We start from the raw sequence: 22,975 nt of genomic DNA on the forward strand, positions 1-22,975 counted from the left end.
TCGCCAAATGTAATAAGATATCCTCCACCTCTTGTTCAACTTGTCCTTTTTGGGGTTTTTCCTCGGTACCAATTTTTTTTTTTTTTCACTTTTTACCCCCGTAGCTGCTACGTTTTGGTCCGCTTCTTCAGTCGATTCATTCAATTGTTCGAGAGCGGGAACAGTTCCTTTTAGGTAGGTGAATAGTTGTTCGAGACATGTGCTTGCGGCCTTTTCACCGCTTTCCATTTTGCTGTCGATTTCTTTTCTGATAACTTAAATCTTCTGATTTCGTTTTTCCCGTTACATCATCCTCGATTCTTAATATTTCTATCATTTCGGACAGCCTGGCCTCATCTTGATCGAACAATCGCGCTTCCACTTGCAGTTGTAATTGCTCCATAATTTATCATCAAAACACGCTGTACGGTGCCGCAATTTTTCAAACACAAACGTGCAGTTCCAAGTGTGAAAGTACATACAAAACAATCAATCTGCCCGTTTCATCGACTTTGCAGTGGAATTAGCGTACCTGCCACTGTGACGCAGCTACTGTACTCTTACCACTGGCATCTGACTGCAAATCCTTTCGCCATTCCACGTGGTCGTGTCGCAATAACCAACCAACATCTAGTACACTCGGTTCAATCTCTCGCTCAAAATCCACGGATTCTGCTTCCCATAACCATTCGAAATTAGTCCTGTCCTAGCAGGGTCGCCAAATTGTTACCCGCGCGCCATAAGACCACAATAAACGCAGAGTACTTCAAACGGCGTTGTATTTTCTTTGGCAGACACCTTCGGGACCGCCATTTGGTGCCCATTATTGCGAGAGTCCACAAGAGTAGGGTACGATTATATTGACCCGACTTCAAGTTTAAAATGTCGATCACTATCATGTAACGAGCCAAATTAGAAGGACTGTCAACTGCAGAGACTACAAGAAGGCACAAGGCTGTAAATGACAAAACCAATCAATAAGATAGCAGAAAATAAGTGTAAATACAGTACAGCGGTAGTATTTTGAAGATCGGAAGGACGCCATCTCATCATCATCGTTTTATTAAAAAAAAGTTCTTTTTCGTATTGTACAGGCGAAGACTACAAGCATACAACGAAAGCTAGTCGAGAGGGGTAGAAAAAAAGGTTACATTATTTAATATACATTTCATACAACTTGAACGCATTGAATGACAAAGCTAGGTATATATAGTTTTCTGTTTGTCGTCATTTCTTACGACAAAAACAGTGGCAAACCCGAAGGATATAAACATGTCATTCAATGTGTCCAAGAAGACTGTTGCAACGAGAGTAAACAATAAAATGTTTAGTTTGGAACCACGTGATGTCTGAAATTCCATAATAGCAAGAGTTATTTCCATACATTCCTTTATAGGAATGTATGGAAGGTAATATGGATGGTATAAGGTAATTTTAAGGTATATGGTATAAGGTAATTTTAAGGTAATTTTATCTTGTAGATAAGCTACACAGGATCTCCCGTATTCGTTAATTTTAATCACTTTCTTGTAAATATCTAACTTTTGCTAGTACGATATTTTATTAGTGTCCCCAATTAGTCTACCTAGGCGAAATACATCGACACTTTAATAAAGGTTTTACTTTACTTACTTACTTTATAGTTTTGGCCGGAGATTTAGCCCCTGCCCTTAAACTATCAGTTACGGAAAGTTGAAATAGTTTGTAGTTTTGTTCCAGAAATTCATCCAACGTTTGCGTCAGTCTTTGTTTCGTCTATTTGGGGTCGTTTTATCCCCAATTTCTCGCCAATTCATTCGCTTGTTAGAAGCTGTAACGCAGAGTTTGTTTATTTTTAGCACCGCATCTCAAGACTAAAGGGTGAATTTGAATTTTGGGAGAGCATTATGACTTATTCCCTTTGACTCCAATAGTACACGTTCTATAAGGGTCATAGCTCTATAAGGGTCATAGCTGCAGGTATTGGTGTGAAATTTAGCTTACTACTCAATGACGCGATGTGGGTCTAACTCAGATCATTCATGGTACTTTCCTGAGGTACCGTTTCACGCTATACTAATAAGGTAGTTTTATCTTTGAGAGTGGGTGGGCAAAGTCTTCAAGTACAATACACTGCATGATTCAACCTCGTTCCCCAGGAGACAGGAAGAGGATAGACATTCTCAGGATCAACCCTCTTTGGTCTTGTCTGCTCACGTGTCTTATGAAGAACGTTAAGGAGGGGTACTCTAATTTAACTGTAACACAAACTGCAAGGCTGATACTACGTGAAAGAGTTGACTTTGCGAGACAACAACCCGACAGAAACCGACAAAACAGGGCTGCAACCGTGGACAGCTGTTTCGTTCTTATTGGAACTCGTCAGCACGGTGTAGCAGTTCTATATCGTCCGCGGTCCTTTGCAGTTTTCACGTCTAATTTAACCTATTCTTCTAAATGAGGCTCTCGTTACGCACACGAAAATCGTAGTTTCGGACCACCATTACTACGCGAGATGTTTTATAGCAGTATTCAGTTTGCCATTTCGAGTAGAACTTAGTCCAACGTGAAAGCAAGTGAAGTGGAGAGACTATGAGAACGAACTTGTTTATGATTTAAATGGTTAAGTTAACTCAGAACTCGAAGGTATTCTTTTATGCTCTATATGATGTAACGTAGTTCTAATTTTGGACTTCGTCGACGAACGTTTCAAAGTATGATCATTCAAATGATGTAAAGGGGGTTGTGCGAAAAAAGGCAAGAATTGAAAAAAACAAACAAACAAACAAGAAGTCCTTTAGGCTAAAATCGGATCCTGTAAAAGTCAAACGCTCCAAAAAGGAACCCACAAAACTCCATTCCTCTTCGAATAAATTTCCTCCAGGAATATTCCTGCACTCAATAATATTTGTGAAACTTTCACTTTTCATATCGCCACAGTGTAGAATGCACGGAAAACATAGATTGGGAAGGTGCTAAGAATTTGTCCAGAGAAATGGATCTATTTTGGCAGAGAAAATTCTGAAGATATTTAAATGATACCTGAACGACATGGAATGAGTTCAGAGTTCTAAACAGCAATGAAAATCTTGGAACGTGGAAGCCAATTCTGAATGATTATTTTAAACTAGGAAAAAAGCGTATTTTCCCGCTTTCATAACTTAATTCCATTATTTTAATACCTCATTAAAACATTGCAACGCGCATATCTGAGAAAAGTGTGGTTACAAAGGAAAACAATGACGACGTATGAAGGGTCGTCAAACTGCTCGAAACGAAGTTCATTTTAAAGATAATTACCGTGGCTCGGAAGTCTCGTTTTAAAGACAAACAATTTTTAAAAGTTCAAAACAAGTTAACAAGAAAACTTCCAACCCCCAAGAAGTCTCGAAAAAAATCGCCAATTACAAACTCGTAAATGATCTTCGCGCCTTATAATTAGTGTCACCGCGCCACTAATTTAGCTGAGCATACACACAATACGTTCATTTCAAATTACATAAACAAGAGGCTTCACTTATTATCAAAGCAAACGTCTTTATTGTCTTTTATAAAAAGCCTTTAATTCATTCAGACACACAAACAGACAATTCACCCCGACTAGAATTAAAATAAGCACACGTTCAAATAAGCAAGTGCTAACCCCAAAAATGAAAATTACTAGCTTGAAAATCGGTCTGGGAGGTCCTTTTTCAAAACCTAACAACTTTTGCGCCAACTATTGCCTGCAGCAATTTTTTCTTCCAATCTTTTTTCTTGTGCCCCTCAAACTTAAGCAAATTTTGTTTTCCCAAACAAGCGAGATCGAACAAACGCCCTGTCCGAATTTTGTCTATAGAAACAATAATCAGCGGCAAATCTCCCCTGCCTACCCTCCACGGGACGCTCGTCTTCCCCCCTTTCCGACAGACATTCATGGTCGGGTAGTTGTCAGACAAAACAACTAAAAACACTTGGAGGCTGCTGTCGTACACGTTGTCCGCCATGTTTTGGTCGATGGGTCCTCCCAGCTGATAGCGTATCTTGTGTTCCTTGAGAACGGTGGTTAGGTTTTCAGTAACCCAGGCAACGTCACTTGAGCTATAACTGATAAACACTGCACCAGGAAGCTTACCTGTATTGAGAAAATGGAATGTGGAAAAAGTAATGCAATATTGATGTAAATGAGCCGCGTTCCACAAGAAAAGTACTGTCTTATTGCACGTGACAATAATTTCGATCAGTTATTTAATTAAAACCCTCACTCAACGTTAATGCATTTTCGTTTTTTTTTTTAACATATAGCGCTATTGATCAGCACATGTAAATACGCGCTATGTAAATTGGTAAATTATTAAATTATGTCAACGTTGGTATCATGAGGTGGTAACATTTTTTCACATTAAAATTGTTAGCTTATAAATTAAGTGCATTTTTTTTCTGTTTCGTTTGACATTATGTCCTTGTAATAAAAACCGAATTATTACGATACTTCTCCTTTTCTTGCCTATACATTCGCGTTAATTTAAGTTGCGTTAATGTTTGTTAATGTTAATTTCCACGAAACATTAATTAAATGGCGCGTTAATTTCCGCGACTTTAATTTCAATTATTTTCACCCCAAATTCTCATATACACTCATGAAAGGAAAAAGCATGGCTTTATCAGGATGGTGATATACCGGTATCATGGATACTGTGAAGAACGCTCGAAGTGGCCAGATTCCTTCTCTTAACCCCTACGTTTACGAACAATTCCACCAACAGTTGTTTCCATTTCGGATTTTTACACTTTGGGTTAAAATAAATTTGTTACTGTTGTTTCAACAATCGCGTTAATTTCCCTCATTTTGAAATTTTAGTACCCCTTTTACTTTAATTTCCTTTATTGGGAAGTAATTTTTCCTTCCATTAGGGTTAGTTTAAGTCGCATTAATTTCCAATACCTTAATTAACGCGAGCGTTAATTTCCTATAATAAGGTATATACAGATCCATTGCATAGATTAGTGAAACATATGCCTCGCGCCATGGAGGCATATAGTTTATCATGTTTATCACCGCAGTTTGTATTTTATTTGTGTTCCATCATATTCAGAATTGTGAAAATCTCAGGGGACACAGATAAAATGATCAGAGTGTCTTACCCACTGGCTGAGGTGAAACTTCCAAATGGACGGCTGCTGAAGTGCTTTTCCATTCGTCCCATTCACAGGACATGTGACAGCTATACGTGCCCGAGTCATCAGCCGTAACGTTCGTAATGGTGAGGGTGAAAGCTTGTTTGCATTTGCTTCGAGTTTCCCTTACTTTTAATTCATACTTCTCACTGGATTGCAGTGGCGCCGACTTGCTATTGAAATACCATCTCAGGCGGCACTCATACTCATAATCTACTTGTCCGTCAACCAAGCACTTTAGGGTGGTGTTGGTAAAGGCTGTCGCGTTAATCTTTGAAGATTTAGGGATTGGAATGTCATCCCATGGGCCTGTGAAAAGAAGCAAATTTAGTTACTGTATTTTTTTCAGTTAAAAAAGAGCAAAATTTGTAACAAGTTAGAGACCATAGCAGTAATGTACACAACTTAAACACCTGTGGAAAGAAAGCCTGGAAAAACCAGCCAACGACCTCTGCGATAGCTGTGCATTGCTCTAACAATTGAGCTAAGCCAACTGAGACGGCTGGCTATTTTGCGAGTATCTCTTCACCTCTACGGGTATGCAGGTTGCAAATTCAGGAAATTACCTACTCCCAGTTGGCTTAATAGCTCAGTTGGTTGAGCACTGCACACCGGTATCATAGAGGCCATGGGTTCGAATTTCGTTGAAGCTGTCGAAGTCACAAATGAAACTAAAACGAGTGCCAGGGACACTGCTTTGAGAAACTACGATTTTTCCGTTGTTTTTACGAAAAAAAAGAAAAAAAGGTTAAGGACGGTGCCTACTATTGTTACTGCGCATACGTTCTGCGCATCGCAAGATACTCGGGATTCCTATTGGTGTTGCCTACTAATACAGGAATATTTTTGCACGGTTTAAAACTATACGGAGAAAACAGAACCTAGCAAATGTTTTTGGTATCTCAAAACAAAATTGGGGGTAACCATACATTTTCCAGAGATAATTAAGCGTCAATTTAGGAAAAAATCCCATACATTGCTTTATATTTTGGCTCATTTCAGAGATATTGTTGCTTAATTATCTCTGAAAAATGCGTGGTTACCCCCAATTTTCTTGTTGGATTCCAATAGCCCTTGCTAAGATCTACTTTTTCCGCATTGTCACAAACCGCACAAAAATACTTCGGTATTAGTAGGCACCGTCCTTAAGGGGCCACTTTCACCCAAAAGGCTTTGTTCCCATTTGTTATTGTTTACAAACGCTTCTATTGTTCAGTGTTGCGATCTAATTGGTTTATCATAATATTCACGCTGGAGTGAAAATTCTGGCGTATTCAAAATAAATAAGACAAGGAAAATCGGACTGATTGACAACGAAAATATACTATTTTTCTTAAAGGGGCAGTGTCATCTATTTTTAGTGTCACACTGAATAGCCAAAAAATATATACATATTTGTATTTGTAGAAACTTTAAAATGTTTCAGTTTTGTTAACAACAACCCCACAAGTGAACAGAAACTAGTATTAATTATCTTTGGCTGCAGATGGCTAAGATGGAAATGGATTGTAACTTTAAAAAAAATATCCTTGTATATCTTAAAGAAATCACTATTAAGTAAGTTCTTTCTTCAAGGAATCGCTTAATAGCTTCTTCCCAGACTCTAACGCAATGTCGCGTTGGAGGAAAGGTTCTTAGACAAAGTACAATCGATATGGAGTCATTGTTGAGGTGTATTAATTTGCCTCAAGCGTGCAGGTTTTTCAAAATTCGATCACAAATCTCCCCACACATCTCCCCTTGTAAATCCAAAGCATCTTAACGTTGTAAAATAGATATTGACAATATGAAATCCTTCTGAACTGTAACCGTTTTCTGCTTAAATACCAATCGATATCCCCCGCACTTGTCTCGTTCCTATGCCCCTGGGCGCGGTTGCTCGAAAGCCGCTCAACGCTAATCCCCAATTAAAAGTTAATCGAGGTTTTAACTTCGCTCGATAAAAGTGTTTTTAAAAGCTGATATTACCAAAGGTAAAGAAAAGTCTAAGTCAAAACTGATGAGCAAAAGTTTTTTGGTAAAATACCAGTTGAAAAATAATTAAACTAAAATCAAATCTTCACGTTAACCAAGGATTAGCTTAACCGGGCTTTTAACAACTGGACCGTGGTGAGGTTTGTTTAAATTACAGTTAGCAAACGCTAACCGAGGGCGCAAAGATACGGGCAACGAATTTTCTTCGGAGAGCTCAGCTTTCCCTATTTGTTAACCTTACTTTAACTTTGCGAGCCCACAGTACTTTGGTGTGCGGTAAATGCAAGTAAACATGGCGGATACCTGACAGGATATGGAAGCAGACAACAGTACAACTTTGTTTTAGAAGGACTTCATTTTGGCCCAATCTTTATCGCACAAGTAAAGATGTTTTAGAATTAACAAGGTGAGATGTGTCCTGTTCTATCAATCAGAAAATAGTGAAGAACGAACCGATCTTTTTTCTTGGAATTGAGACGAGTCTTCTCCAACTGTACCGTGCACAACGTAAACATCGCGATGAATCGAACCTAGTTCAAGCCTCTATTTTTAATTTGAACTTTTTAGTACTTAAATATTCTACGGGCTTGTTTGTCCACACTTTCAATGACTTTAAACGCATCCAAAGAAGCAAATTTTCATTGACAATAAATCTTGACAATTTCAGATGAAACATTCTCTTTCAGCCCATACCATTGTGGCGTGTTTGTAACCAACCAATAAGAATCTTTGTTTTCCTGTACAGAACCTTGAGAGAATTTTCCGCGCAATGCTTTGTTGTTACTATGCTATAAAAGAATTGGTTCGCGCTCTTAGCTGTGCGTATATCGAGTTATGGATGCACTTGGGAAGTTTGGAGAGCACTCAAGAAGCTAGAGTTGCTCTCGGCTACGCCTCCGGCAATTCTTACACTTCTCTCGTGCTCTCTAAGCTTCCCGCGTGAACCAATTCTTAAATTGATCCCGATTTACGACCGGGTAATAATACAGTCTTATAGGTGGAACCCTTGCTGGTATTTGTTGATTATCCCCGGTGATGCTACGTCATCATTATCAATATATAATCCGTTTGGGCATCTACTTGATGCTACAACTTCAAGAGAAAGTCGAGATCTCATCCGGTAAACGAACTGTATATTTCAACTGTAATAATAATAATAATAATAATAATAATAATAATAATAATAATAATAATAATAATAATAATAATAATAATAGTTTATTGATTTATTGTAAGTAGTATGTTATTCTCGGTTTTCACTGTCACGCCATTGAAAAAAAAAATCGAAACCATTCCATGAATGAAGTCAAGAAATTGACATGGTATAGTGAATAAATAAATAAGGCATCTGTCCAAGTGTCAGGTCTGTGTGGCATTCCGTACTCGAGTTATTTGACAAAATGTTCCACATAAATTTATAGAGCTTAGTGTGGGGACGCCATGTATGTGTCCCTCTGAGGGGCACAAACACGGCGGCCGGAAATACGAAAAATCATCTGGAGTTCACTTTTGCCAGAAAAGAGGTTTGTTTGCTCTTATGAATTTTCGAATGTTTAGATTAACATTTCTCCTCAAACTTAAATAGTTTAGAATGCTGAAAATCACCCGAAGAGTCATTTTAAAGATACGGAAAAGCTCTGTCACGGCCATCCTCCTTACGTCACGCACGATGGAAACTCGGAAATTGAAACTGTTCTATTTTCAAAAGGAAGCATGACATCGAGCTAAGAAATTGTGAACAGACATATTTTTAGGTAATCTTTCCTTGAATGAAGGTAAAAATTTTGCAGGCCTCCCAGTTTTGAATTCTAGAATTTGGTGACGTCACGTGAAAACCGAGAATTATTTTTACGCGCAAGCTACAAGGATGCCTCCTTTGGTTTTGGCCTCTGCGCGAAATCCCTACGTGGGCTACAAGCAAGAAAAAAAACCTGATCACTTACATGCATATATCACCTGAATCCAGGACGACTGTTTACTCGACCAGCCAGGGATGTTATTTTCGGCAACGCACGAATAATATCCTTCATATTCTTCTCGGCCTGGTGGAATGTGGAGAACATGATGTAAAGTATCCTGATCAACTCCTGACAACCTCTGTGTGAAGTAAAAACCTTCAGATCCATTGATGATTGGTCGGTCATTCTTGTACCAAGCTACACGAGGAAGAGGCCAGCCCCTGAAAACGCAGTTCAAATTTCTTGTTTCGTTCATGTAAATGTGCCTTGGCGAGGTCGTGCTAAATATTAACTGTAGCTCTCCTAGAAAAAAAAAAAAAAAAGCAGACTTTAAGTTACAATTATGAGCGCATGTACCTTAGTCTTACTAATTTTCGCAAATTTCGCGCTTTCAAAAAAATCGCGAAATTTTTAAATACCGTATGATATCAACAAAAAAGTAAGAATTTTAAATGTTCTGAGTTAACCGGGCCTTGTGGTGGATTGTTCCTCAGGAACAGCCTCTTATGTTCTGAATTAAAACTGTAACTACCTGCGCGTGAAATTTAAAACATCTTTCCGGTATTGTTTTCGACTAGCACTCTTCCTCCGATTCACTGTTTTCTTCGGTTGGTAATTCGGCCAAAACCTCTTTAGTACAGTCATCTAAGTTTCCATTTGCAGGCTCCTTGTAGCTACATTGAACCAGACATTTGTATCTTTCCAGTATTTTCTTATTCTTTGTGACACGTGCCCTCAGCTCAGGGTTTTTAAAATAATATAAAAACACCGACAAAATCGTGAAATTCAGTACACTTTTACTCGAATTTTTCTTGTAATCGCGAAAATTAATACTCGCGAAATTAAGTGCGTGAAAAATTAGTAAGACTGAATAAGGTATGAAAGAGCCATGCATTGCAACTCGTTTTCATATATCTATTTAGTTTGTACATACGGGAGAAAGGACAAAGACTTCAAACCATCAACAGTGTTCTAAAAAATCAGTATATTGGGGATATAACTTTTCAAGCCCTGCAGTCTGCACGTCAAGATTACAAGTAATGATGAAATCCATCAACATATTATTGTGGATAACATCTTGAGCGGGGTAGTAAAGCTCAGCATTTGTTGTGCAATAATTTTCAGGGCACTTTACTCCTCACCTTTTAATATTTTTACGAATATTGTCTATCTTCCCTGTTAATGGAAGTCATTAGCGTCATGTGCAATCGAATGTAAGTGTAAGCCCCAAGCCAAGGGCCCTGTTGCGTGCAAAAATCAACACAAGCACAACTACAAGTACAGAATACCCACTAGTGGATATTTGCTCCATTGTTAAATTTCAAAAGCCTGGTTTTTGCTAGAGACGCAAGTACAATGATAACCAGCAAGGGTAAACTATTGTGATCCTTGCATTGGGGTGCGTGTGCGATTAAAATAGTTTGTTTGAGCTCTATTCCTTGATCAAGTTTTTGCAGAACTAATGGCATCCTGGAACGAGGCTGCCCTGATAGCTAAAAGCGTCTGGTGGAAAGCCGGAAATCAGATTTAATCAGTCATTGACTGACAGCAAGATTAGTTTGACTTTCTTCTAGGCGTAAAAATATTATTTTTTACCCGTCACCGTCGTTGAATACTTTCATCCTGCTTTCATCTTTCATCTTACAATCACAGTTTGAGGGGAGTTCTTAAAAAAAAATTAAAAAAAAGATTCTAATTCCACCTTGAGATGGTTTTCACGAGCTTCGAATTGTAATTGGATAGTGATATCACGCAGCCTCGTCACCAGTCCTCCTTTGCAAATTTCGGTTCGCAACATAAGCGTAAGTTCGTTGTGGCCTAGAATAAATTCCATTAAGTTCTCACGCGTTTGAGTGTCGCACTGTAGATATCTAGGTGAATGAAAAGCGTAACTTACTTGTGAAGTGTATACGGGTGCATCGACATGTTGAATTCCTGATATGCTGTAAAACCAGGCCAGCATTGGCCTTTACACTTTCCTTCACTTGTTGCCATGTCATGCCAAGTGTAGTTTTGCCATTTTCGATCGAGCAGTTTACATTCACGTTGGAGTCTGGGGCAACTGTCATCTGATTGGAGTAACGACAGTCACATGACGGGGAACAGGAAGCCCTTATTTCACATTCCAAGCCGCTCGCGGATGAGGCACCTGTGACACAGAAAAAGAAAAGATATTTAAACATATCAAAGTGAATGTAAAGGCCACCTTTGTGTTTAATGTTTCACTGGACACAGTTAAATTTTGAGGCATGAAGTGGCAATGACGTTTCACTTTTGAGTTTGTGGATAAAATCGTAAAGTGTGATCAGTCAAGTGAAAGCTAGACTGAAAAGTTCTTTCCTGTGGTGCTGTTTTACTCTACAAGGTGTTTCTAACTTTTGAGTCTGTGGATAACATACTAAAGTGTGACCATTCAAATGAAAGCTACTGAGCAGTACTTTCCTAAAATTTGTCCATTCACTTGACTGGTCTGGTGTCAAAACTTCAACTAAACATTAACTGATTATCAGTAATTTACTTTGGTGGGGTTAGTTTTTTTTTTCTACTTTGTTAATTGAAATTCCCTACATGAATTAGCGCGTTCTTAGTTTAACCACTGAAGGTACTTTTGTTTGATGTTAACTATTTGTTTACATCAGGGCGTTCTAATTTTTAACAGAATTGTGTCATTCTAGAATACGAGCAGAGCCTTTAGTAAAACGAACGACTTGCCACGCGAGCGCGCGAGAAAATTTTTTCCCGCGCATGCTTCGCGCGCGCTTGCGTTTTCAGCTCTGAGGTGAAAACAATGGTTTATTCGTAGTATAAATTAGACCTGCCGGGCAAAGGGAAACGAAAAATTCCATTGGGATATCCTGTAAAACTGTTCGTCTCATGCTTCATGCAGTGTTCTTTAATAGTAGGATTTTGAAAAAGTAAAACGGAAATGTATCCCTACGCCACAATCTTTAAACGGGTATTGATACCTATTTTGGTGTCATTTATTGAAACAATCGCATAATATGTGTTTGTCTGATCACCGATTTTGAATGGCTAAAGAGCATACTAGAATCACCAAAATAGTTAAAACTGAATGCTTCAGTTGTGTTAACAATAACCCTTCAAATCCTAACAGTATGCAGGATGTTTGTTCCATGAACCTAGTTTAATGGCCTTAGCTCCCACCAGTCTCCTGTAGCTCAGTGGTAGAGCATCCGAACTAGTAACCTGAATGTCTTAGGTTCGACTCCTGATAGGAGCACTCGGGTTTCTTTTTTCCGAGTATGCCTGCGTCACTTTCTAGAATAATCATCATTCTCATTCATTCACCAGGTTGGAAATACAGCTGTTTCGTCAAAGGTTGTCCAAAAAAAAGCGTAAAAGTGTATGCGACAATGCCGAAAGGTAGTCTGGAAAATGTCCAATAAAGTTCAATAAAAGCTCAAAATCCATAATGCCTCGACCGTACAGCGAAGACTCGAGATGGCGGGCAATACGGATTTTAAGCTTTTATTGAAATTTAGTAGGTATTTCCCATACTACCTTTCGGCAGTGTCGCGCACGCTTTTACGCTGTTTTCTGGACAACCTTTGTTGAAACAGCTGTATTTCCAACCTGGTGAATGAATGAGAATGATGATTATTCTATTCCTACTGAAAGCGATTTCACTCCCCGTCTCCTTCAATTCTTCTTTCATGACAACAGTAATCTTTACAGATATACGAGATATACCTTAAAACGCGCTTGGGCTAAATTTCACATACCTAATGTTTTTGTTTTCATTTAGTGGTTGCACAGGATGGGCAAGAAAGGCAGAACATTTAGGGGGAAAGTTGTTAAAATTTAACCTAATACTAAATTACGTTCTTCATTTGAGTCATGTGTGAATCAGCAGTGAGTTTTTTACCTTTATTCGTGTGATCTGTGCGATGCAGATTATTGGTCGGGGGGTACACAGCCCGACGCTTTCAGTAACGCATTGCTGATCACAAAAATTCGGTAATTGGTTGTCACTTCTCAGAAACTCAGAATAGCAACAACAACCTTTTGAAAGAGAGCCAATTTAGAATTTTAAAAAGTACCAGAGTGAATTTGATTGTTTAGTTTTTCAATTGCTTTTCATCAAGAATCTAAAGCCTAATTTAAAAATCCAGACCGAATCCATACGTGCTAAACTTTTTGTGTAACTTTTTTACTTCTGTAACAATGTTGCAACTTTTTGATGATCTTGTTCTTTATAGTATTTACATATTTCAACAAAGGTTTACAAATTTTATGACTGAATAATGAGGTTAAGCTAGCGTCGCAACGACGTCTTTTTTTTTTTTAGCAAAGTACGCATAATTTGCTAAAAGAAGTACGTTTTACGAAAACATACCACACACATGCGCACGCGGCTTGCATAGCAATAATTTCGGCTCTAGGTCATCTTGCCTACAGACGATCGTGTCTAAAAGTACACACGAGTGACCACGAGTGACCACGAATGACCACGAGTGACCACGAGTGACCACGAATGACCACGAGTGACCACGAGTGAGAATAACATGAAAATAGTAACTGACGTCATAATTACGTCATTTTTATCAAACAGCCACTATTTAACCGCAAATGATACTAAAGGCATTTCCAAGAGACAGGGGAGGGAGCGGATGATAAGAAGGGGGGGGGGGGGGGGATCTAAATTAACCGCATTTCTTTACCATTTATTCCAACCCCCCCCCCTTCCCTTTTGTTGACTTTGCCTCTTCCATGTCTTCGCGCTTTTTCGACTGCAAAATATTATTCCCGCCTTTTCTATACTTCCCCACCCCCCTTTATCCTGGTTTGCTAATGCGAAAAGATTTTTTTCAGTAAAAGAATAATTGAGTGCAAAATATGTATTAAAGGAACTTTCTCATAATAAACTAAGACTAGTTTCATACTTCTAGCATGAAAAGGCTGTTGTTGGCGAAACAGCGGTGGTGACGAAGAAATATCCTTCGAGTATAAATAGGTATAATGAATCCGGTTAAAATTCCCACGTGGCCATTTAAGTGGACTAAATGTAAATTTGGTGCACGCCTCAACACATGCTAGAAGCATGAAACTAGTCTTAATTTATTATGAGAAAGTTCCTTTTGCGGTTTAATAGTGGCTATTTGATAAAAATGACGCCATTATGACGTCAGTTACTATTTTCATGTTATTCTCACTCGTGGTCACTCGTGGTCATTCGTGGTCACTCGTGGTCACTCGTGGTCACTCGTGTGTACTTTTAGACACGATCCCTACAGACAGGCGATTTCAATAGAATCCAGACGTACAACGATATACCCTGAAGCTCTTTTATTTACTCTAGCGTCATATTCCTTTCGGCCGGCTGGGATCGAACTGCTGCCAACAGGTCTGTCGGGTTTTGAAATGTGCGTCCTATTGTTCCTTTCTTTTCTTAAATTATTATTTTTAGAATTATAAAACACATGGTAATTTAGTTATGAATCCACTTTGTCGGGGAGTAAGAAAAATAGAGACTAAAAACGCTCATCAAAACATTCTGAAGGATGTGGCAAATTTCAAAAGCGTCCACGCCCATAAAAGCAATAGAATTAAGCTTTCTTTTGTGTAACACGCGATAGTATGTGTTATTTTTTAGCCTGCTTTTAACAAATACAAAGTTGCTTACATGAATGAAATTGTTTGATAGTCTTTTAAAACAAACTTTGGAAAATCTCTTAAAAGAAAAGAATTTGCTTTATCTGTCATGGTATGAAAACTTCTATCGGAGCTATTCGTGTTCCTCTCAACGGAAACGTCGCAGTTTTTATTACTGACAATAACCATCATTCCAAAATGGCTTCATTTTTTACTATTCTTTTGTTAGCATTCCAATTAGCCCTTCTTGCCTCGTTCAAGGTAAAGTTTTCATTTGATTTGAAGGACAGATTTAAATATCAAAAAATATTAAAATGGTGGCCATTTTGGAATAAGGTCTGTTCTTTTTCCTTCAGGTTAAAGGAAACAATGTAGGCATGTTTCCCTGAAAGGCTAGAAGCCCCCGAGGTTTTTATTGTCTACGTCAAAATGCCATGGTTGAAATAACCTATGAATAAATAATTGTCTTCAAATTTTCAGGTCTCCCTAGCTTGCGCCAGTTTTCCCACGCCTTCAAATTTTTCCAACATCTTTCTGTACTGTTCTCTCCCGTTCCCCATCTCATCCTTCTCTTTTACAAACATTCTTACTGTGTGAGAATTTTACAAATTAATTGTCAGAGATTGAAGAAATCTTTGCCACAAAGATAGTAAGGAATTCTCAGAGGATTACTTGAAATATCGAAGAGGTATTTTAGGAAAACCCTAAAACGCACCAAGAACAAAAAAAAAAACATCCAATCAACTGTGCTCCCTGTTAAGGTTTCGAAAGTAACTTACCACCGCTGCTTTGTACTTGCACACAGAAATTTAGGAAAAGAATGGTGGTCGCGGCAATGATAATTCTCTCCATCATGCCTGATATTCACTTTTCCATGACCAAGCTTTAATGCACTGTGCTTAGATACGTGGGAAGTTGATCCGGAAGAATATTTACTTGTGGGCATCAACTGACGCTCACGTGTTATTGTTAAGTCTCCCTCGCAGCCGTTTTTAGTGTCGTCATTTTAGCCTTAATTTTTTCAATTTTTCTTTTTTCCGCAGGAGTTGTTGTAATATGTTTCTAGACTCCATTGTGTTAGGATTAAAAACTGGTTTACACAAAACTGGAAAGGTTTTTACACAAATGTACGAAAAATAACGATGGAATGTGGAGAGGCTGTAAAAGGCTTGGATAAATTCTGGAAGCAGAATTTCGAACATAATTCGTCACCCGCGGCTTTGAGCATTCTGCCGGCAAAATACCACATATTTTAGCAAACCCTGAGCAGAATACGGAAAGTGAGACGAGAGATGCATAATAAATAAGTTAAAAATAGCTTTATAATGTCCATCTCGTAGCATGTGCCCGTGTGTCACTCCGACCCAAGGGGTATTAGCCATGTTGGCGAACACAACAGATACAGCAAAGGTGGCTACAACTTTGTTAGGCTTAGTAATGTTGTACCGAGAAGAATATCGTTTCGAGCCATCGCCCAGAATGCAACGACATATCCGGGACCTAGACTACGCCACCGGCGGTAAATTTAAAAGGTAATCAGCGAAGCGGGCGTCAAACAAAAGAGAAAATGATCTGAAAATGTCGAATATGGCTTGCGTTTTTCGAGTTTTCGTCCAAACTACTCAACATTTCATAGTTTTATCATATGGTTTTTACACATAATAATAATAATGATGATAATAATAATAATAATAATAATAATAATAATAATAATAATAATAATAATAATAATAATAATGCTATAAGCATTGACAGCAGGGAGAACTGATACCAATTTACGAGGAGTAATTTATCCAATTTAAGCGTATTTTTATATCTCTAGAACACTGGCAAAATACTTATAACGATGAACAAAAGTAGACAAAGAACACAAAAACACAAAAAAGTTGATAACTAAAGGCAAATTGGCCACTGTAAAGAGATTCGAGCGCTGACCTTTCGAGCGTTAACCCTTCGTCAGAGCGAATCGATTAATTGTGGTTTGTATATGTGTTTATATAGTGAGCAGTCGAGCTTCTCGCTCTACTGGTGGGACTGATAACGTGGAAAACAAGAATAAATTAGTTGAATGAAAAGCGTTTGTTGATTCCGTGGGGATTAAGAATGCCAATTTAGAAAATAATTTTTGTTGTAAAGTTTTGTGGGTTTCTGTGTTACCATGATGAAGAGAACTGTCACAGACTGGCATGTGTTTGTAAGAGTGGTCAGGTAGACTAAAGAGTCGAGCGACTGGTTTACTTGTTGATGCATCCGTACCATATCTTTTAACGTCTCGAAGATGTTCGCGAAATCGGTCGCCTAGTCTCCTTCCTGTTTCATCAATGTGTATTGCTGCGGTACCCAACAAAAAGATTTTTAAAGTATTCATTGCCTCATCTGTCCCCAGATGGTTTTATGTCTTTGAAAAGGTATATCGTGATGTGTAAAGCTAATAAAAGTTGATCTGTTCGGATCCTTTAGCTGAAAATTAAAGTTGAAGAAAGTTTTCGGGAATGAAACCCTATTTCACGAATTTATGCGCTGTTATTGGCTTCACGAAATATCAGCTGAGACCAAGTGCCTTTTTTCGAATTTTAGCGACATATTTGCCCCTCCGATAACGAGAGGAATTAATTTAACGACCAGTGCGTTACGAAATTTTGAGCTGTCATTTTGCTGAAGTATAAAGCTTGAGAGTTTAAAATTTCTTAACCCCTAAATCCGAATATCAGAGGCGGGTAAGATCTTTTGGGGAGATATTTCCCGAAATGAAGAGCGTGGGATGCCCCTCTTTGGTGACAACGCATTTCAAGCTCGTTCTCTGGGTCCCTGAGAAAGAGGTTGAACGCATTTAATTTGTGATACACAACCCTGCACGTGTTATATTCCAGGCAATTCAGGCGTTGTAGACTTGACTTGGGTTTTGTGATAAGCCCTCTAACCCTCTTAAACCTCCTTTTCTAAGGTCTTCATCGTGCTTTATAAAATAATTCCCATAGCCATGACAATGATAGACTACATAATAAGAGATTTCCTGTCTTTTTAAGCTTTCGTAGCAGGGGGTTTCAATCCCCTTAAACCCGCCCCTGAAAGAAGCTAATATCCTTGGACATTCTGTGGAAATCAAAATCTGATATAAAAGCCACACTTGAACGTTTCCTTTCCTTTTGAAGCTCTGTGCTCGCGTGCGACACAGCATGAACTTTGTAGCACTTCTGTTTTTGGTAGAATTCAGCATAATTCCTACTTTATTTTGCGACGGCCCGGCCATTTGTTCATGTTGCAAGATGTCGTACTTTATTTTGCGTTGTGACGCTGAATTCAAACACCATTGCAATGGAATTTTTTTTTTTATGTTGGAGGTCAAGTTTGAAAGATTTTTTCTCGAGGAGCGGAAATAACTGAGACCGCTGCAAAAATTAGGTCTGTTAACGGGTTAAGATAACCGAAGCTAATCGTGTATGAAAAACAATGACCCTTTGGAACACTGGAAGGAAATTCTCTTTCGGGATCTTGCGCCCTTGTCATCGGAAATATGGATCAGTAGAGTCTTCCCAGTTTAAAATTGGTAAACTTTGGGTGGTCAACAGAAATCCAATATTTCCTATCTGCGCAGTGGGAATAAATAAACAAACGAAAACTGAAATCATGCCAAACTAAGTGCTTTGTCATTCTCTCAGAGAACTGAACATGACGTTGCAATTGCCTAAAGTAACTCCCAACTTGCGATTCAGAATTAAAGGAGGATCGAAACTTTGCTTTTTTGCAAATTCTGAAACATAGTCACTAGCTATACACTGTTCTAAACAGAAAGAAAGAAAGAAAGAAAGAAAGAAAGAAAGAAAGAAAGAAAGAAAGAAAGAAAGAAAGAAAGAAAGAAAGAAAGAAAGAAAGAAAGAAAGAAAGAAAGAAAGAAAGAAAGAAAGACAAACCGGCAAAGGCTCAAGTAGTATACAACGAACAATTCTGCTGCACGCTATAAGAATTATGAACATTGCACTTTCACACTAGACATGTTACGTTACGTTACGCTGTTTTTCTATATTTGTCTTTCTACGCCCACCGATACCCCATAAAAGATGAAAGGAGTTTGGCATTAGGCCTCTCCGTAAAACCTAAGACCAAACATGTAACTAATTATAGACAATTGTCGATAAAGAAAGAAAGAAAGAAAGAAGTTGTAACAGTAATAATGCAGTGCAAAGCGATGGCAAAAAAGCAGTTGTTAGCCATCTTTTGGACGTTGCATATCTCTTTTAGAGTTTTTAGACCTTTTTAATGTTAAAAAAAGGAAAACACTTGAAAACATTTAACAAACGCAACATCTTGCAGCAAGAACAAATGGTCGGGCCCGGCAATACAATCAAAGGCTCTTGTGAGCCAACTCGTGAATACAGAACTAAGAGAAACTGAGAGAGGTATATTTTACAGTATTAATCTTATTGAAAACAACATTTCAACCGTTATGTAGTGTTCTCTATTCTATTAGTCAAAAATCCATGTGGAGCCAGCAATTCGGTTTCATCGTTCGAAAACTTGTCTAGTTCATGGAAGTGAGACTCTGGAATTCCCAAATATCCTCTTTTTCGGCGGTCGAGTGTTCTTTAGGCTATTTCTTTTAATCAAGTTGAACCCCAAAACCGTGCATCTTAATTCAAGAAGGAGGAAAACTTAAGCAAGCCGTAAGAGTATGCTACATTTGCTGAAAGTTTACAGCCCAACGAGCGCTGATAGAGCAAGCGAGTGACATTTCCACACATTGCGATAACCCGTTCATTGCGCATGCGTAACGGTGAAGCTTATTTCACGGCCCAGACAATGATTCAGAACCTACTGTGAGATCAAAATAACACACCAGACGGTAATTAAGGATATTGAGAGGGCTTATTATCAAGAAAATTCTCCAAAACATTTGAATCGTTGTGTTAACCGGTTACAAATTCACAGCATTAATTTCCAAATTCACGTATGTTTAAACATTGCGTAAAGATACGTAAATTTAGGAGGTCTAACGAGTCTCTAAAATCTTTACGCACCATTGAGACCACAATGCATTATAAAGCCGGACTTTACGTAAATGTAAAGATCCTCGTTAAGATCGCGATCATTACGGTTGCGTAAATTTGTGATTTCATGCTGTGTGCTATGTACAAGAAGCTGAATTAATCAAAATATCGAGATGAACGGCAGCAAACATGTGGGTCAGAGAGTTTTGTAGACTTCCCTAGCCTGTAAGCAAGCTCTCCAATCTGCATGGGATGTGAATGCGTGCAAGATACAATGTGTCACTCGTCATTGCCAAACGTAGAAAACTAAGTTTCTGGCCTTTTAGCCTTTCACTTTGTCATAAATTAGTTTGTCTGACCCTGCCTTTGCTAGTGATATAACTATAATGCTTCTTGTATAAGAAAGACACATAACTTGGAACTGAGACATTTACCGTCATTTGTAAATTCTTAAGTATTTTTTTGGTTTGCGTTTTACAGTAAATGGAAACTATTTCCTGTTAGAAGGCTGTTGATGCGAAATCCTCATGTCAAACCGTCGTACCGGCAGATCATCATGATGTTGCCGGCCTCATGAATTTATCAAGCAATAATCACCGCCCATTGCTGCTATTTGGCAGTTTAATCTTGATTGAAGATTAAAAGACAACAAACTGGGGAGCTTGCCTAAAATTTCTCTGGGTCGGTATAAAAAGTATGGGAGCGATATCCATGTTAACTCGAGTTCTACAGATGTTCTTATCAAAGTTTCGTTCAGGAACTGTTTTCTTACTTTATAGATACTTTTAAATTGGCCGCTGACGAGAAGTTGTTTTGATTTAAATACAACCTCAGTGAAGTCCAATAAAAATCGGCGTCGGTTGAGAAGACCCTAAAATCCTATCTGCAAACGTTCATCAGTTTTGAACACCTTCATTTCTATGTTTGTATTCATTAATTTGCTCCCTGGTCTCACTTGTCCTTCTTCTTCTCATTTTTTTTTTATTAGAAACATCATTGCTAACAGAGTAAGATAATTTTTAATTTATAGGTTTAGTGCCAAAAATTAAGCTTTTATTAAGGATCCTACAAGGTAACAAAAACATTCAATAAACTGTACCCCCTGATATGGTCTGATATGGTATGGAAATTACTTACCATCACTGCCTTGTACTTGTACACAGAAGTGTAAGACCACAATGGCAGCAACAGTCGCGACAATGAAAGCTCTCTCCATTATGCCTGAAATTCCTGTTCAGTGATGAAGGGTCGGACTGTATAATGAGACTTGCCGTGATGGAAGCCTATAATGATGCAAGTCCAAACAGGCGGCAGTTTTTGGTTTCAATTTGCACACGTAGTTCGTGGGCACGTGGTCAGATCAACGCGCGCTGTGTCATCGTGTAGGATGTTTGTGTCAAAGGACACTGGCCACAAGCTAGCCTTGTCTAGTTTCAATTGCCTGGCCCTCAGTTGTTAATCATTCTTGTTGTTGCTGTTGTTACAATATTTATCCTACTTGTTCAGTTGATATGATTTAATTCCTTTTTTAAACCTTTACAAGTTAAATTTCCCGAATTGTGGATTGGAAATCGGTTGAAAACAAACAGGAAATAACCTCTCTTGCCTCCCACTTTCTTAAAAACATAAAACAAAACAATAGTACTGGTAGAATGCACAGATCCTGTAAAATCAAAAACGTCTTTTATACAAACAGCAGGCCCGTACAATCTGAGCACAAAGACAAATTAGGATTAGGACAAGTAAAGAATAAAAGAGAAAAAAGATAAAAAATCTATGCAATATCGATGCTGCGTTGCAACCTTACATACAATCTTTTATTATTATTATTATTATTATTATTATTATTATTATTATTATTATTATTATTATTATTATTATTATTTATTTTTTATTAAGAACGTCTAATTTTAAGGCTGAGGCTGAACGTTCTTTTTTTTTTTTTGGCAATAATAAGATGTTCTTAAGTTACCTGTTATAGTATTTCAATAAATCTACGCGGACGTGACCAAGACACCTATCAAAGAGCCCAATATGTGCCCCCCATAATGTGAAGTCAAGTCGGCTTGTGACATGCTCTGTTGCACGGCTTACATGTACTCTAGTGCTGAGTACAAGATGTCGGGACAGCAAACGTGAACTCTCGGTAAATTTGGCTTTACGAAAAGTATTGACCACAGAGGTTAGTGACATTAAACTTACCAGATTTTGTGGCTAAAATGCAGAAAATCATCATGTGTAGCGAGTGCAACAAAGCTTGAATGTTCTTAGCTGACTCTCAGCCTGGGTAATGTTCTTAGTTTGTTCTTAAATTTTAGCTTATCTCAGCCTCAACGTTCTTATAAAAAAAAGGTTCTTATAAAAAAAAAGAGTGTAGTCGAAGTCTGCTGATACAGCAGGCACAGTAATCTCTAATTATTTTCTTTGCCCCCTGCCGTCAAATATGAGTTGATATATATTAGTGATATTGCTTTCAAATACATTTATTTAAATAAATAACAAGAATTGCGTAGGATGATTTTCAGAGGTGAATGATAAGACTAGGGAAATTATAAGTGAAAAGTGAAAAGACAACAAATTAACGCAATCCGAACGCTCGCTATACCGCATGACGATCAAATATGATATAACCAACTGCATAGTAGTTCAGCTCAAGAAAAGAAAGAATATTTCTTACACTTGATATGACACTAACAACTGGGTTTAGCGCACGGCCGAAGTCTTTTTTTAGCTACTTATTGGATTAAACTGACCTTGGCAAGCAACTGCCTCAGTAGGCCGCCCTAATGGCTGCTGGCCAGTGCCCACTTAACGCGCTCATGATCAAGATTGCTATTCTTGAAGCTCTTAATTGATTCCACTCAAGAAACCAAAGTTTTAAATAAAGAAATTGATCCATAGACGTACTTCCTAGTTAAAGATTATTAGTACAGCGGGTATTTTAGTAGAATGAACTTTTCGAGACGTTTAGCAGGTAGTAGGGTACTATAGTTTTAGGTTTGCGGATCGCCGAAATTACCGCGAGAATGTTTGAAATAATAAAGTGATAAAGGGAAAATGTCAGGAATTTAGCGGCACCGATTTTTACTTTCTGGGATAGCATGTTGACAAGTTCACTAGACTACGAGCATAACATTTTATGATTGCGTTTAGGTTAGTTGCCGCAGGCAAAGTGCTGTGATTTTAGGTTTTTCAAGGTCTAGGTTATATACCAGTCATGTCTGCCTAAACTTACAGTTGTCAGGGGTGCCTATTTAATTTGGCAGTGTTTTAAAGGCTTTTAAAATTACCACTCCGTGAAAACTTTGGTCCGTTCTTTTCAGAATTCTT

At 38.1% G+C, this 22,975-nt stretch overlaps 2 protein-coding genes across 5 annotated transcripts in view; one reads left to right on the forward strand and one right to left on the reverse strand.

Moving 5' to 3' along the window:
- LOC146449875 (uncharacterized) overlaps nucleotides 1-22,975 on the forward strand; it is a 114,399-nt gene that overhangs the window by 71,792 nt on the left and 19,632 nt on the right. The gene's annotated exons all lie outside the window — the stretch shown is intronic.
- On the reverse strand, nucleotides 3,476-21,126 carry LOC146449884 (titin-like). 2 transcript variants are annotated; one of them, XM_085101012.1, is made up of 5 exons: nucleotides 20,783-21,126; nucleotides 10,945-11,196; nucleotides 9,033-9,350; nucleotides 5,083-5,424; nucleotides 3,476-4,072 (listed from the first exon to the last, which is right to left on the reverse strand). In XM_085101012.1, exons 1-5 carry the CDS (start codon nucleotides 20,859-20,861, stop codon nucleotides 3,651-3,653), a joined length of 1,413 nt encoding a protein of 470 aa, XP_084957138.1. In that variant the 5' UTR covers nucleotides 20,862-21,126; the 3' UTR covers nucleotides 3,476-3,650. The 2 variants fall into 2 exon arrangements, with proteins under 2 accessions (XP_084957138.1, XP_084957139.1); XM_085101013.1 differs by lacking the exon at nucleotides 20,783-21,126 and adding an exon at nucleotides 15,440-15,578.

This window comes from Pavona decussata, unplaced genomic scaffold (assembly GCF_977016875.1).
Source record: "Pavona decussata unplaced genomic scaffold, jaPavDecu1.1 SCAFFOLD_563, whole genome shotgun sequence".
Classification (NCBI taxonomy): Eukaryota; Metazoa; Cnidaria; class Anthozoa; order Scleractinia; family Agariciidae; genus Pavona; species Pavona decussata.

Coding starts and splice junctions, on each gene's coding strand:
- LOC146449884 (XM_085101012.1), bottom strand. CDS start 20,861: ATGGAGAGAGCTTTCATTGTCGCGACTGTTGCTGCCATTGTGGTCTTA. Junction 11,197..20,782: donor ACAAGTACAAGGCAGTGATG/GTAAGTAATTTC, acceptor TCTGTGTCACAG/GTGCCTCATCCGCGAGCGGC. Junction 9,351..10,944: donor CACCCGTATACACTTCACAA/GTAAGTTACGCT, acceptor TTTTTTTTCTAG/GAGAGCTACAGTTAATATTT.